General features: G+C 45.3%; 1 protein-coding gene across 27 annotated transcripts in view; it reads left to right on the top strand.

Annotated features, from left to right (window-relative positions):
• The window catches only part of CACNA1D (calcium voltage-gated channel subunit alpha1 D), a 289592-nt gene that overhangs the window by 191433 nt on the left and 81889 nt on the right, over positions 1 to 16270 (top strand). For 21 of the 27 annotated variants that reach the window (XM_036218604.1, XM_036218592.1, XM_036218606.1 and 18 more), the window contains 6 exons: positions 9489 to 9576; positions 9841 to 9900; positions 10932 to 10958; positions 14351 to 14511; positions 15467 to 15692; positions 15785 to 15992. In XM_036218604.1, coding sequence (XP_036074497.1) covers positions 9489 to 9576; positions 9841 to 9900; positions 10932 to 10958; positions 14351 to 14511; positions 15467 to 15692; positions 15785 to 15992 — 770 coding nt within the window. The remainder of the gene's footprint in view (positions 1 to 9488; positions 9577 to 9840; positions 9901 to 10931; positions 10959 to 14350; positions 14512 to 15466; positions 15693 to 15784; positions 15993 to 16270) is intronic. The other 6 variants (XM_036218608.1, XM_036218595.1, XM_036218596.1 and 3 more) reach the window with 1 other exon arrangement.

The following is a 16270-nucleotide window of genomic DNA, read 5'->3' as shown; positions in this document are numbered from 1 at the left end:
CACCACGGAGAAGGGGGGGTAGGAAGAAACATTCCAGCTACATTCGTGGAGTCCCAAATCAGGATTGTTTTGTTTGTTTTTATTATATTTATATATTTAATATGTACAAAAGTAACATATTTAAAATATACAAAAGTAATATTCGCCCACTGTGAAGAATTCATATTCTATCAAAGGCTATAAAGGGAGAAATAACATTCTCTTGTCACTCTCTGAGAGAGAACCAGACTTAGCAGTTCGGGGCCTGTTCTTTCCGACCTCGCATGAGAACACGTGACTGCACAGACTGCCTGCTCATTGGTCCTCCCCGCGAGATCACCCAGCGCAGGTGAACTGTGTGCCGTAGACCCCTTTCCACATTTTTAAAACAACACTTTGGCTATTTTCAGTCATTTGCCAAGACAGAAGCTGTTGCAATGGACCGTATAGCACAGGGACCTCTGCGTTATGGCAATTGTCAGAGCTGAATGTTAGCAACCTTGTTGGTGCCATTATCTAATGTCTGTCTTTGTCATAAGACTGTGTGCTCCGTGGGGGCAGGAACAGGATTTGTTTCTGCTTTTCATTGTGTGGCTGGCACCTAGTGAAGTGTTTGTCACACACATTATTATTTGGTGAATGAAAGAACGCAGGATCAAATATCTCACGTTCATTAAGTGCTTCCTAGGTGTCAGACACCGTTCTGAAAGCTATGGGTGCATTAATTCATTATTCCTCACACAAGCCTCTGAGACAAGGACTTAGTAGATGAGAAAACAGAGGCACGAAGAGGTTAAGTAGCTTCCTAGGGCTACATGACTGTTAAGTGACAAAGCTGGGGTTTGAACCCCAGTTCCGCCACAGTCTGCCCATTGGCCATTGTTAATCCCCACGCATGCACGTGCCTGTGTCCGCATCCCATGTTCATGTTCTTGTGGGAGAAATTATCAGAAAGCGTTTTGCTGGGCCGAAGAGCATGCTCATTCTAGCCCTGCGAATGTTATGCCAAGGGACACCAGTTTACATTCCCGCTGATCATGTGTGCATGTACCGCTCCCACTCACAGTGCCCACTCGCCGTCCTTCTGCTGCCCCGCACTGCTGCTGCAGTTCCCTTTCCCAGAGCGTGTGGCTTCTACAACAGGGATTAGCCAGCCCGAGTGGCCATATCACGGAGCTGGAAGGAGTCGGAGACCCTAGATCATTTTTCTTGTAACCTAGTACCATAGTTGAGCTGTAGTCGTAATGATTAACCACACCTTGCCAAAGCTGAGCATGTTGCTTGTATTACCTTTACTATTTTCCACTTAAAACAACTCTATGTATCACAGGCCCAACTATTATTAATGTCTCACAAGTGAGGAAACTAAGGCTTCAAATCAGGTAACCTGCCCACAGTCATCCAGCCAGTAAGTAGCAGGGCTGGAGTTAGACCTGGTCTGTCCAAGCCCAGAACCTACCTGTTTAACACCCCTGTGTCCTGCTCCATATAGAGAAACTGTCTAAACTCTCACAGCCAGTCAGCACCCAGGACTCTTGGCTCCCGCCGAAGTGCCCTCTCCCTAACGTCCTTCTTACCCACCTTAGAAGGGGAGGCCACACACTGGAAACCTTTGTCTAGAGTGGGTTGGTTGGTTATTGTAGTTAGTTGTTTATTTAGGACAGGTTCTTAAAGACAGGCATTTTGTATACTAGCTATAAAAAGTGTGCTTCCTCTCTACTAGTCAGATCCTGAACGATAGATTTCCATGATGGACAGTTTCAGGTTTTGTGTATCAGAGCCTGAGGACGTGGGTGCCTCTTGGGTCCTTGAGCCCTGATTGTGTTGCTCTTGCTGCCCTCTACTGAATCATAATGAGATTGCTTGTGTTCAACCCGAAGGGGTCACATTGGCCGACTTGCTAAAAGAGGATAAGAAGAAAAGGAAGTTTTGCTGCTTTCGCCAACGCAGGGCTAAAGATCACGGTAAATAGCCAAGATGGAACTTTGCCTTCAGGAGACTCTTCTCCCAAGACCTCTGACACCTTCTCACACATAGGCATGGTGTGATGTGCATGTACCTGTGTGGTGTCTCTGTAAGATGCCTATGTTTTATTTGCTTGATTTCTTTCAAACGTGGCCATGTTGTTTTCATCTTGCCTTTCCAAAAAATGTGTGTCTTTGCAAAGACAGCATTGCAATTTCCTTCTGTGTGAACTGTACCTTTTAAAGAAGCAGCTGAACCAACTCAAAATTTATTTAATTCAGCATGAATATTCTTAGACTGGGAGACAGACTTTTTAAACACTTTCCCCCAAATGATGCTTTTTCATCTGTTCTAGTTGAAATTCCAGTGATGTTATTTGATTGATTTTTTTTTCCAGGTTACATTTTTCAAATGGTCTCTTGGTCTCCCACTCTCTAGCAGGTTTGCCCAGAACTGTGCTAAAGCTAGCAATGGCTAGTGATGCCTGTTTGAAGACTGAAGTTAAAAATCTTCTAGGATGCAAAGATCTTTGGGCACTTGCCTTGAGTGGGACTGAGGAAAGGGCTCATGTGGGAAGTGGTTAAGTTTCTAGTTATGCTCCAAAATAATGCTAAACATAGCCCCTCATTGGAAACGCTGGGGTTAGCACCAAGACCATCCCCTTGCAGGGCAGTTATGCAAACGACTGGCATCTGCCTGCCTGCCAGGTCACCACTGTGGTCCCACAGCAGCACAAAGCTTTGCCTGTGCACATCACACAGTCCACCTAGTTACCACCATCAAGATAGGCCCTGGCCAGACAACTCTGCAGGAAGAGTCTTTTTGAGAGCATTTAGACTGCAGGGACACAAAGCCAGCTGCTAAGATAACAGCGGGGTTGTGTTGCAGTGCTTTTTCAAGAGTGGCCTCTGTCACCCGTGGGAATGCTGAGCCCAAAGGTTATGGAAATTGGACTTGGACAAGCCATGGGTGGTCTGACTAAAAGTTGTATTAGAGCCCTACCCTCATCAGAAGACCTGGAAGGGGAAAAGAACAGAGAGACTGTCAGATAAAAGCCCCTCATTATTCTGAGAGCACGTTGTGGCTCCAAGAGGAAGAAGACAAGGAGGAACTTGCCTGAGTATGGGCAGTGAGTTGGTGGCAGAGATGGGCGAATTTGTTCAGCTTTAGTGTTTTCACAGAAGAGACTGGGCTTGATGCAGCTCCTAGAGGTTTTTGCAGGAAAAATGGGCTTCAGCTTAGTAGGAAATGTTGTGAGGGATGTAAGAAAAAATGTTTTCAGGGACTGATTTAGGACCACAGCTCTGGGTGGGTTGTAATGAGAAGATGAGTGATTTCTGTCCTCAGAAGAGAAGAGACCCCCTCCTTGGGCAAATAGGTGATGTGGGCCCTGTAACTTTTCAAGGATTCTCGAGACTTCTTTGTTAGCTTTCTGAAATCTGCCGGGAGATGAAGCAGCCTAATATTTTCAGGATACTGTCTGTATTTCGAGTAGGGGAAGTCTTTTATTGAATGAGATACTCAGGGTCCCTAAGGAAGGCTCCTGAGACTACCAGTGACAGGCAGGCAGAGGCTATGGCATGGATGCCGTGCTCTCCATGTCACTGGTCATACAGAAATAGTTATTGTCAGGGCATAATTCTTGCTTCAGACACAGAAACCTTGGTCTGGCCTTGACCCACATTCTCCAAGAAGAGCCTGGCTTCTTTACAGCAACAAGAATCTGTTACCCTATGACAGCTAGGCGTGTCACCTCTAGCAAGCACAGGCAAATTCCTTCAGGGGATGTCATGGCACTGCTTGTGCTTGTCACAAAAATAAGATAACAACACAAGATCTTGGCTCCAGATCCCCTCTCTCTGAGGAAGGCAGCCATGACTCCGCCACGGCTCAGTTGTCCAAACTCACCCCTCACCCTTCCTTGGAAAGGAAAGAATGAAGAGCTTTAGGCTGCTGGGGCATGGAGGGAAATCTTAAAAGAAATCCTCAAGCATGCAAGAAAGACTGTCCTATGGAGGCAGACAGAGAGGGGTGAGGCTGCTCCTGGAGGCTCAAGACATCTGTGAATGAGGCCATTGGTGTGACAGGCTCCAGGTAGAGGCTGGGGAGCTCTGACCTCAGTTTGGCTTGGGTCCCAGTCTCCTGTGGCTGGCAGAGGGCTCTTGGGGGCTGTTCCTCCTTGTGCTGCTCCAGTCCCCAGGGTGTTCTGCCTGGAGATGACTTGGAGTCAGTTCTCCTGGGCAGGCTGTTGGATTCTTCCTAGTGACCATCCTGAGGGGTAGGCATGAGCTTCACAGTTCTACTCATTCCTGCCATCCTTGCAGAGCTGGGGGGAACGCCAGGGAAAACCCCCTTGATGCTGGGAGTAAAACCAGATAGCCTGTGGGTGTTTCCTCTTTTTTTAGTTCTAGCAGGTCAGAGGTAAATGTGTCTTAGAGATGACATTTTACCCAACAGCTCATTTTCTAGATTAGGTAAATAAGCCTAAGAGGAAAAGGGACTTCTTTCCACATCACCAATGACAAAGACCAAGACTCTCTGTCATTCTTCTAGAGTCTTGGCCTTAGTAGTCTCCATCACTGAAGGAAGCTTATCTGAGATATTGCTGTGCCTGTTAATGATGAACATAATTTTGGGGCCACCTACTTGGACCCACACACAGGCTCATCCACCTTGTGTGTATGGGTGTGTGTGTGTATGTGTGTGTGTTTATTTTTGTGTTAATTTCCCTCTGTATTCACAAGTCAAGCAGATCTAGTTGAGAAGTATATTCATTAGAGTGACAGTAGAGAGAGCAATGTTTACACATTGGCGAAAATGCTAATCATTGTGCTGGCCTACAAAACAGTGGATTTCCCTGGTTTATTTTGTGTGGCATTGCCCATGCTGGTGTCCTGGCCCTCACCCTCACCTTTAAGTACAAGATCTTAAAGAGAAATAATGTGACCTACCCTCCACAGAGTGCAACTGGGAAGGCCCCGGGAGCTTTCACCTACAGCCCAGCGTGAACTAGGCTGCTGTCTGGCCTCATCTCCTCACCACCAGCAGCACTCAGGGGCCTTTCTCAGTGTGTCCACACTCGAGGCCTAAGTGTCTGTCCTGGAGCTCTCCCCAGAGATCCCGATGCCTGGAATAGATCACAAAGCATAGGCCCTGAGCTTCCCCAGATTTTCAGCAAGGCAAAGTATAGTGCAAGTCAGCACCCATTACAGTCAACAGGCTTGTTCTAATGCCTGGTTTTACCCAGACTCAGTGAAATAGTTTTCAAATTTATATTTAAAAGAAATTAAAACTTGCATAACAAAGCTCTAAAATCCTCTGGAATGTATGAGCAGAAAGGACTTACAGCTTCTTCACATACAGATGGACCCCAGCTTGCTTCTGCAGGAGGGACTGGTACAGTCAGGTGACACGGTGAGGTCCGAGGGCATCTCTCTGCCTGCATTCCTAATGAGGCTTGGCCACTTGTCAGCAGTTCACAGTGAATCCCTGCTCTGAAGGGGACAGAGGGGTCACTCTGATGGGACAGTCGTGATGCTATGGCGGCAGGTTAGGGAGAAGGGCATGTGTTCCAGTTTTTTATTTGCCTATGGATTTTTATAAAGTCTCAATAATTACCTTAGCAACTTGAAGTCTGTACTATCCCCATGTGCTGGGCTGATCTCTGATAAGTGGTCTGGCTATCTGTCAGGTTTCTAGGGGTTAATAAAAGTCATCAGGACAACAAACCAATGCTGGTGGATAAGAGGCTTATATGACTGTTGGAACTTTTTGATTTGTTTTAAATACTACTGTATATACCAACACCAAAGTGTATACCAACATATTCAAGTATATACCAAAACCACAGGAGTGGTGTGGCATGATGGGAAGGATCCTGAGTGGAAAGCAGAAGAGCTTTCTCATGTCTGAGCTGTGTGTCCTGAGGCGAGTCAGTCAGTTCTCTCATCTGTGAAATCACAGAGTTTGATCATGTAATCTCAGAAGCCCCTTCCAGTTCTAACAGGCTGTGATTCTCCTGTCTCGGTTTTTCAAAACATAAATGGGATCGTATTGGGGCTAAGTAAAGTGAAACTTGTATCAATTTATTAACATTAAAAAAAAAAAAAAAGCCTAGTGCAAGTGAAGTGTGAAATGTTTTAATGCACATACAAGCTTCTTGGTTATGCCCACTGGGCCTGATGATTTCTGTTTTTGTGAAAAAGGAAATGTTATCCTGTGGCAGGGAGTAAGAGGCCAGAGTAGACAGAGAGGCCGCCTGGGCCCCAGTCACAGCCTGGCTCCTCTGCTGAGATTCAGGGACTGGATCAACGTCCATTTCTGAGACCAGATGAGGTCACCAAATTTTAGCCTAGGCACTGTCCTCTCCTTCTGCTTCCCCCTGCACTCCTCCTTGTTGGCCCTGGCGATGTCATTCAGGAATAGATTTATTTATTATGGGCCTTTGGCTCTATAGGTGTCAAATAATTATAACAGAAAAGTGGCGATCCCCATAACAGGCTAAGGTAGACAGAAATAAAGCAGTTTAGGATGAGAGATACACAAACCAACAGTGATGGCCAAAGCCGATTCAGAAGTGTGGAAGACTGTTCATACCAGATACCTCTGTGCAAGAAAAGAAGTGGTCAGGGCAGAGCAGCACTGGACCGTACAGAGTATCGCTTTGCTTCCAGGGAGCCCCAGAAGAGCTTTTCCAAGATGCTAGAGTTACCGTTTGTACACCTCACTGAGTGCCTAGCACTGTGGACCCACTTTGGAAGGACCCATGGTGTGTTTTGTCTTGTTTAGTTCTGCCGACAGACCTGAGAGATAGGTACTCCCCATTTCACAGATGGGAATGTGGAGCCTTGGAGAACTCGAGTCACAAACATGAGGTTAGACTTAGATTTGGACAACCCAAGAGCCTGTTCTTAGCCACCACCCACCCTTCCTGCGTGCAGAGCAAAGGCACACCCCTCCATCAGCGCAGCCCTGAAGCTATGCCACGCAGTGGGCCTGTTTTCATTGCAGTTTGGGGAGTCTGGCTTTATTTATTTTTCTCTGTACTAGTCTAGGCAGCAACTTGTACATTTCATTTGCTAATAGCTGGAACACAGCCAGAAATGGAAAATTATGCCCCTGCATCCCCGTAGGCAGTATGTACATTAATCTGTTTCAATTGAATTGTTTGAAAAGTTAAGCTTTATTTAGGAATGAAATGCAGCAAGTATATCGATATCATCATGGGACATGGCCCCAAAGCCACAGAGGTTTAGCCTGTTCAGAAGAAGTTTGTTCTTTTCAAAGTAATAACTAAAGTTACAATATGATTAATATTAGATCCATGAAGTAGTAAACTGTTAGAGATGGAAGTGACCATCAGGAGTGTGGAGTTAGCACTTTACAGACAGGAACTGAAGCCTGGAGAGAGCCGGGCCTCTGTCCAGGGCAGAATCAAGACCTAACTCGGGCCTGAGAACCCCCCAAACTCACGTCATGCTACTTTCAGCTTCTGTCCTCTTAGTAGCAGCAATGACCACCAAGAAAAACGTCCCACAGAGATGGCTCCATGTTTTCTGTGTCCTGTTCCTGAAAAGAAGAGTGACGTTATGAGAGGAACCTACAACAGTGAATTTCATTGGATTTTACAACTATTTAGTCTTTCTGAAGTCAAAGCATGGGACAGTCATGGAGAAGAGAATTGCATGAGCGTGTGTGTGTGTGTGTATCTTTATGGAGCTTTCTGTTAAAGGTTTCTCCATAATTATATTTTTGGGATTTTTTGGTTTATTTTTGTCTTTCCTCTTCCCCCCTTCTTTTGGTTTATTTTTGTCTCTCTCTCTCTTTTTTTCTTTTTTCTTTTTTCTTGTTTTTGGCATGGAGTAGTGAAAAAAAAGTTGTAGTTGGTTTCTTTTGAGTTAACTAAGGAAGAAAAAGGTTATTCTACAAGAAAACCAGTTGTGCGATGTGAGTCTATAATTCTGCTCATTTTGTCTTTGCCTTCGAAACCTTTGCCTGAATGTTTCTGGGCATGACTACTGAAGACTCCCACCTAGACAGGCTCAGTGCACTGAGTGCTCACCAAAGGAAAGGTATCTTTTCCGTTGCCCTCAGAAAAGATGTTTCTCAGACCTTTGGGCCCTTCGATGCAGGTCTGCCTTCATCCATGTCATTCACACCATGTCTATCACCAGACTGGGGTGAGCAGACACATAGCTGCACACATGGAGAGCATTGATCCAGCTCCTTTGCCCTCCGTGCCCGGGCCAGCCTCAGAATCTCCACCACAGTGCTCAGGCACCAACACCAGTTTTTGTGGATGAAACTGAGGCATCCTTGCTAAGAGGAGCCATATGGCAGAGCCCACAGAGGGTTCTTCCTATTGATACCATAAGGTCTGTAAAAACAGTTGCTACAGTTCAAAATTATGCATCAGGGAAAAGAAGTGCATGTGTTTGGGTGACTCTCCCACGTTTTGATCTTCGGTGATCTCTCCTAATCCCAGAGCTGAATTAGTCATTCCTTACTATGCACTTGTGGAATTCTTGCCCAGACCCCACAGGGAGGTGGGTCTATATCTCTGTATTTCACAGTTAATTGAAATCCATCCAGGTCTTGTCTTTCCCACTGGCCCTCCAGGGCAGGTGCAGTGCCATGTCCCTCTCTATGCCCCACACCTCCTTTACCGCCTGGTCTCCAGCACATGCTCATGATGTTTATATAGGGTTGAATCAAGTGGATGAGAAGAAATACCCAGGTGCCGAATGGTGGCTCTAGGTGGGTCCCTGGGCCTCCCAATAGTAGGAGGTACACTTTGAAACCTCATCTACTTCTCCTGTTCAGGATCCTGCCATGGAGGAGTAAGACATGCCTAGAGACTCTGGTGGCACTGGGACCCAGTCACCTTTGCTGTCTGGTCACTGGTTCAGAGGAAACCTACTCATAGACTACTTCCTCAGTGCCCTCAGTTCTTTGGTAAGAGCTCAGCAGATTGTACACATCAGATAAATGAGCTGAAAATGAGTAGAGTTCTTAAATTTTTTAAAAAGATTTTTTTGCTTGGGACCTTCATGCACTTGTTTATTCATAATTTCTCCTCTTGTTCAGTATATTTAAAATAAGAAATTTTTTAATGAAATATTGGTCTATTCACAGATTTTCTAGAATACACCTAGAGGACATCTTGGGACAAGCCAAGATGTAGCTGTGACTGAGATGTTTTGGTGGCTTCTCGGTACAAATATGGAAACCAGGAGAATAAGCTGGTACTAGGCACAGAGACAGGATTTGGTACCTAGGCTGCTTTTCTTGGGACACATCTGGATAGACAGAATTTCCTTCTGATGGGAACTCCGTGGGCTTTCTCGGCAGTTCATGGAAGCAGAGGTTCTTCTGCGGAGAAGGGACCTGACTTCTCAGTGCTTCCTTTTCCTGGTCAAGCCCCTGAGGGCCCTTCGTCGCCCTCCTCTCAGATTCCCAGAACTTCTGCCCGGTGGCAGAGATCTGCATCCAGCCCACTCCTGGGTGTGCAGTGCACCACCTAAAGCGTTCTCTTCTCCCCACAGCCAGCATGCCGACCAGCGAGACAGAGTCTGTGAACACAGAGAACGTAAGTGGCGAAGGCGAGAACCAAGGCTGCTGTGGAAGTCTCTGGTAAGTATGAGGTCTGCTTGCCTTCTTGGCTCCTCCTGTTGTCTGATAGAAGCACATGTGAGGAGAAACCCCTAGATTTCAGTGGAGCCCTGAGACCATAGCTCAGGTGCAAGAGAGGCGGGCTCACGCTGGACCCCTTGGTCCTCCTCCTGTCCCAAGCCCCCGGCACTTTGTGTGCCTCTTCCTCCAGAGCAGTCCGTCCCACTGAGGTGCAGCCTGCTGCCGGGTGGGCCAGGTAACCCGCCATTCCGCTGTGTCCACTAGGTGCTGGTGGAAAAGAAGAGGTGCGGCCAAGGCTGGGCCCTCTGAGTGTCGGCGGTGGGGGTAAAAAGGCCCAATTCTCCTCTGAGTCTGGTGCTGGCATCGGCGCTTTGAAGAAGAGCTTGTGTGGCAGAGTGGCTGACTAGAATGTGCTGCATATTTAAGTTTCCCTTCACTCATGGGTTCTCTGAACCTCATGCATAGCGGCTGGATGACGAGACCCCGCCCTCCTCTGCTCATAGCATTTTTTCTTTGGAGCCTTGTACCACCCTCTCCTAACAGTGAAGGGTGCCATCACATTAACCCCCCCACTGGCTTTTTTCTAGGGGATTTGGGCTGCAGCAGCAAGGGGGACCAGCCGGGCGGAATGTGCAGAGTACTGCCTGCTTTGGTGGCAGGGGTGGGGGGCATGCAGTTTTGTTTTGTTTGCTTTCTGCTATCTCTTAGATATTATCTCTGCAAAGTACAGGTGTTATTTTTAAGAGAATTCCATCTCTTTGTCAGAGGTGCATAAAACTGATGTGTTATGGGCATGATACTCAACAGTTTATGAAGTGTATTTGCCTCCTTTCTCTTGCTTTGCCCTCCCTCCAATGTTGTTAAGTAGGCAGGGAATAGATTTATTTCTCATTTTACAGATGAGAACACTGAGGCTCAAAAGGTGTGCTGCTTGCCCAGACTCACACAGTTGGTGAAGAGCAGAGCCAGGACTCCTAGTCCAGTGCTCCTTTTTCTATGATAGCAGCATGTGTGCTGCTGTTGAGATGAGTGGCTGAGTTGCAGGCAGGCCAAGCCTGCTGATTTCAGTTTGGGGAATGTGGGGCGGGGGGAGAAGAAACCCTGGCATCACGGCCTATGCCAGAGCTGCTCAGGGCAACTGGCTAAGAGTCTTCTCTTGCTTGGGTGCTGGAGGGTGTCCAGCCTGGCCCCTCTGGCACTGGCTCTACTCTTACCCCAGCTGGCCCACCATGGGAACCGGGGGGTGCTGAGTCCGGGCTGCTGTGCATGGCTTTTCCGATCTCTATGCTGAAGTGATGGAGGAAGCGTATGATCAAGCCTTCCTAACAGGAATCATATTCTTTTTTGTCTTTCAGTCAAGCCATCTCAAAATCCAAGCTCAGGTCAGTATCTTCTTTCTATTTTCCCTTAAGCTTGTGTGCTAATTTGTTACCTTCTACTCAAGAATTTTATGTGGAGTTGCTCTAGACTTGAATTTTTTTCTATGTGCTGCAATATTCACACAGGAGATCAGTGTGCCCAGTAAACATTAAGCACTGTCTTGGAGAACAGTGTGGTAGGTGCCAAATTTCTCACCCCAAAGCAAACAAACCAACAAGATGCAACAACGAACAATTTTTTGCCACTGATCAACCCTTTATATTCCCTCCCAGAATCATTTCTCTATGAGAGGTTTTCTGAGGTGCTAGTAATATTCTGTTTCTTGATCTGGATGAAGGTTACATGGTCAGTTGGTAAAAAATCTTTGAACTATATACCTATGATTTGTGTACTTTTCCATATAAATGTTCTTTTTCAATTAAACACATTTTATGACTATATAGAAAAATTAACTTGAAATGAAAGTAGAATTAAATGTAAAACCTAAAACTTTAAATATTCCAGAAGAAAACAGAAAATCTTTGTGACCTTGGATTAGGCAAAGATTTTCTTGGGTATAACACCCAGAACACTGGCCATAACAGAAAAAAAAAATGGATAAATTGGACTTTATCAAAATCAAAAGTACTGCTCTTCAATAGAAAATAAAAAGCTTCAGACTAGAAGAAAAAAGTATTTGCAAAATATATTTGATAAAGGACTAGTATCCAGTATATATAAAGAATGGTGTCAATAATGAGAAAACAACCCAATTAAAAATTATCAATAAACTCCAACAGGCGTATCCCCAAAGAAGAGATATGGATGGGAGATGAGCACATAAAATGACGATTGTACGTTAGGAAAATGCAAATTAAAATCACAATGAGATAGCACCAGCCAGCCGGAATTGCCGTTTTTTGGAGGAGGCTTCTTGCCTCCTCCAAAAAAACTTATGTATTAGAAAACTTTTTTATATCTATGGATCAAATTGAAAAATCTGGTAATACCAAGTTCTGACAAAGATGCAAATCAAAGATGAGAATTCTCATACATTCCTCCATGTCAAATGACACAGCTATTTTCGAAAGAAGTTGGCAGTTTCTTATAAAATTAAATATACATTTACCACATGACCTAGCAATTTCACTTCTCAGATAGTTATATAAGAAATGAAGATAGATGTCTGCACAAAATTTTTTTTACATACGTGTTTTATAGCACTTTTATTCATCATTGCCCCAAACTGTAACTCAAATGTTCATCAAATGGTGAATGGGTAGACAAATTGCAGCATGATAGAATAACGCTCAGCAATAAGAAGGAAAAAATATATTGATAGGTGCAACAATACAAATGAATCTAAAGTATTTTTTCTAAGTGAAAGAAGCCAGTCTCAAAAAGCCATATATTATATAATTCTATTATAGGACATGCCGGTAAAGCAAAACAATAGGGATAGAGAACTGATCAGTAGTTGTCAGGGGCTGGGGTGAGAAGAGAATAACCACAAAGAGTGAAGAAACTTCTTCGAGTGATAGAAATATTTGATATATTGATTGTGGTGGTGCTTTCGAACTGTATACCTAAAAAGTAAGTTCTATTGTATGTAAACTGTATCTCAGTAAACCTGAGTTTAAAATGGAAAGCCCTTCCATGACTCCCTATTGCTAGAGAACATATAAATTCCTTCATATTTGGTGGCCTGCTCACCCTCTGGCTTCATCTTTTGACACCCCCCCATCCCCCTTACTCCCTACTTTGTAGTACTGGACTGCTATCTTTTTTCAAATGTACCACGCACCATTTCTGCCAACCTCAGTTCCTTTGGTCACGCAGTCTCTTCTGCGTGTAGCACCCTTTCCTCTCCCCGCTGGCTAACTCCTACTCAACTGTGAAGAGCCAGCCCGAATTGCCGTTTTTTGGAGAAGGCTTCCTGCCTCTTCCTAAGAGCAATTGCAGCTCCCTTCTCTTTGCTCCTGTGCCAGGTACCCGGGGAATAGCACTTGATGTGGATTTATCATGATAACCCTACATGCTTTACAGGAACAGAGGCCATGGGACCTTGTCTTCTTTAGCTCCATATGTCCAGTGCCTGGTGCAGGGCTTTGGCGCTCAGCACCTGTGAGGGCAAGCTGGGGAGTGCTGCAGGATCTCAGGGATGTGACAAATAAGGTCTTCTGGATTTGAGACCCGTGACTTGTCACAGCAGCATAAATAAACCCACTAAGGTTGGCTCTTATTCAGACTACTACACCTTGCTTGTGTGCAGCGAACTATGCATCACATGGGAAATTCAGACTGAATGGAGACAGTCTTTAGTGTCCTCTGTAGAATTTTTCTTTGCCGGTCTCGTGTTTCCAGCTGCTGTTACCAGTGGAAACCGTATAGCAAAAACAATAACAAAATGCACCTTGCTTGTTTCAGGTCTTGCTGAAGAGTTAGCACAAACTCTTTCTTTGCTCAGCCCCTGGATTATGGTGTTTTTAACACAGCATCACAGCTGAGGCAGCCAGGGTTGCAGCTCAGACAGTCCTTTGACTCAGGCCTTTAGAGAAAGTGTCTTCCCTTGTCCCCTCTGGTCAGTGAGTACAGCCCTGGGGTGCATTTCACCAAACTATCCTGTGGCAGGGAATGTTTTCCACAGGGAGACAGGCTAAGGGAGAGAATACTTTCTCTAATTACAAACAGGAATTGAAAGTCAGTAAAGGACATGCTACTTGTCTGTTTGGCTCAGCTCATTTTATTTGTATGAAAACACGATTCAATATTGGCTCTTCTCCTAAAGGTATATTTTGAGCATCACTAGTTAGAAAGGGCACCTGATGACTCAGTATGAAGACTCATGTCCTGCTCAGCCTTGACAACTCTGCCAGGCTCCAGAGGAATCTTCCAGATTTAAGAAAGGACTGAAAGTTTCCCTAAGAGGAAATCTGTGGGTTTGGAGCACTTCGTTGCCTGACGAATTCTATATGATGATTGAGATGCTGCAAGAGATTTGATGATAAGCTAAGTGGCTCTCTGCACCAATAGCACAAACAGATCCATGTACCATATGGTGGCAATAGGAACTGCATCTGTTTGATAGCTCAGTTTTGCATCTGCACATGAATCTATGAATATCTAGATGTTCTAAGTGGTTTGAGGGCTATATATGGAGCTTTCTAAAGCCATAGGAAGGAAACTGAAAGCATGATCACATCGAGGTATAATACTTTAAAAAGTCGTATTTTAAGACCAACGTAATTTGTATGTGAGGTCTGTTAATTTCTTTGCCATTTGTTCTTGTCTTTCCTTTACCCTCCACTCCAATCTGGACCTCCACAGTGAAAGACAAATGATTTCTCAATGACGTTTATTGGAGACTCAGATGCTATATCTGTCATTCAGTGAGTAACGTCTGCTTCTCTTTCAGCCGACGCTGGCGTCGCTGGAACCGATTCAATCGCAGAAGATGTAGGGCTGCTGTGAAGTCTGTCACATTTTACTGGCTGGTTATTGTCCTGGTGTTTCTCAACACCTTAACCATTTCCTCTGAGCACTATAACCAGCCTGACTGGTTGACGCAGATTCAAGGTACAAGTAGAGGCCATTCTCTTTCTGTTCCGAATGCAGGATGCCCAAGGCTGTCCAACTGCAGTTTAGCCTTATCTGCTCGATGTGTAACAGAGTGTAGCAACATTTCCAGTGAGCATTAACTTAGAAGGTGGTAGAACTGTCCAAACACAGGGTGCACCTGGAGTGGAAGTCAGTCTAGCAGGCGGTGAATGAAGCACCTTGGAGCTGATTAATGCCAGGACATCTCATTGTCTTAACCCAGTGACAACCTAGGATCAGGAAATCTTCCAGCTGGAAGGGACCTCAGATCCCTTCTCTCTGCCTTCACTGAAAGGAAGCTTTATTTTCCTCTGCAGTGTTCTTGGCAAGTGGTGGTTGTTCCTCTGCCTTTAATGTCCCAGCAGTGTGATCCGGGAGCTTGTCCCTAGAGACAGCCCTTTGAGTTTGACAGTTTTGAGCCAGTGAGAAGTCCTGGCTTATATCAAGTCAGTTCTGTTTCTCTCCAGCCTTTTGGGAGATATTTTCTGCTGTTAGAAATGACCTTGATAGGCAACTGCTTTTTATGTGGTGGTGGTGTAACAAAATCGGAGATCTTTCTGTTTTGGAAACAGGAAATATAATATGATGCTCTAAATAGAAAATCATAGGCTTTTAGGGCTAGAAAGCACCAGCGATTATGTGGTGAGCCGCCCCCTGCCCCCAGTTGTGATAGTCAGTAAAACCAAGGCCCAGTGAGATCAGGAACTTCCCTAGTCACATGTCTAGGTGGTAGCAGCAGCAGGACTAGAACCTGGCAGACAAACAGACCATTGATGTTAGTGTCACATTTCTGTAAAGGGGGCAATAGCAGAGAGGAGTAGAGGTGCTTGGGCATTCTGACAGGGACTGGTGGGAAGGAGTGTGAGGAGAGAGGAGAACGCTGAGCCACTCCCACGATGAGATCCCAAGGACCCCCGCCCCTTTGTCTTTCCAGATATCGCGAACAAAGTCCTCCTGGCTCTGTTCACCTGCGAGATGCTAGTAAAAATGTACAGCTTGGGTCTCCAGGCATATTTCGTCTCTCTCTTTAATCGGTTTGATTGCTTCGTGGTGTGTGGCGGAATTACGGAAACGATCTTGGTGGAGCTGGAAATCATGTCTCCCCTGGGGATCTCCGTATTTCGGTGTGTGCGCCTCTTACGCATTTTCAAAGTGACTAGGTAAGGACATGTGTATCTCGCTGTGGGTGTTTTCTCAGTACCAGGTGGTGGTGTTCTGCCTTCTGGCCTCACGCCCTCATCTTGACTTGTAGGCACTGGACGTCCCTGAGTAACTTAGTGGCATCCTTGTTAAACTCCATGAAGTCCATTGCGTCGCTGTTGCTTCTGCTCTTTCTCTTCATCATCATCTTTTCCCTGCTTGGGATGCAGCTGTTTGGAGGCAAGTTTAATTTTGACGAAACGCAGACCAAGCGGAGCACCTTTGACAATTTCCCTCAAGCACTTCTAACAGTGTTCCAGGTGAGCCCTCCCTTCTGCCTCTTCCTGAGAAGCACGTTATGTATGACATGCCTTCCTGTCTGTCTACAGCTCAGTAAGACAAAATGATTCCATTTTCATTAGTAACCTCTGCCCTAATAATGTTCTGATAAATTTTGTGCCATTGAAGTTATTTGTTTTGCATCTGGATCCAAGTATCTATGGCATGTGATTTAATGTTTTGTAAGATCGCTGGATATATTACATAATAATAAACCGAAACCTTCTGTTTGATTTTGCGAGATTTCTGGGGTTTCTGT

The sequence above is a fragment of the Rousettus aegyptiacus genome, unplaced genomic scaffold (assembly GCF_014176215.1).
Source record: "Rousettus aegyptiacus isolate mRouAeg1 unplaced genomic scaffold, mRouAeg1.p scaffold_m13_p_4, whole genome shotgun sequence".
NCBI lineage: Eukaryota > Metazoa > Chordata > Mammalia > Chiroptera > Pteropodidae > Rousettus > Rousettus aegyptiacus.
Note: the sequence above shows the minus strand (reverse complement) of the source record. Positions and strands in the feature narration are given on the sequence as shown.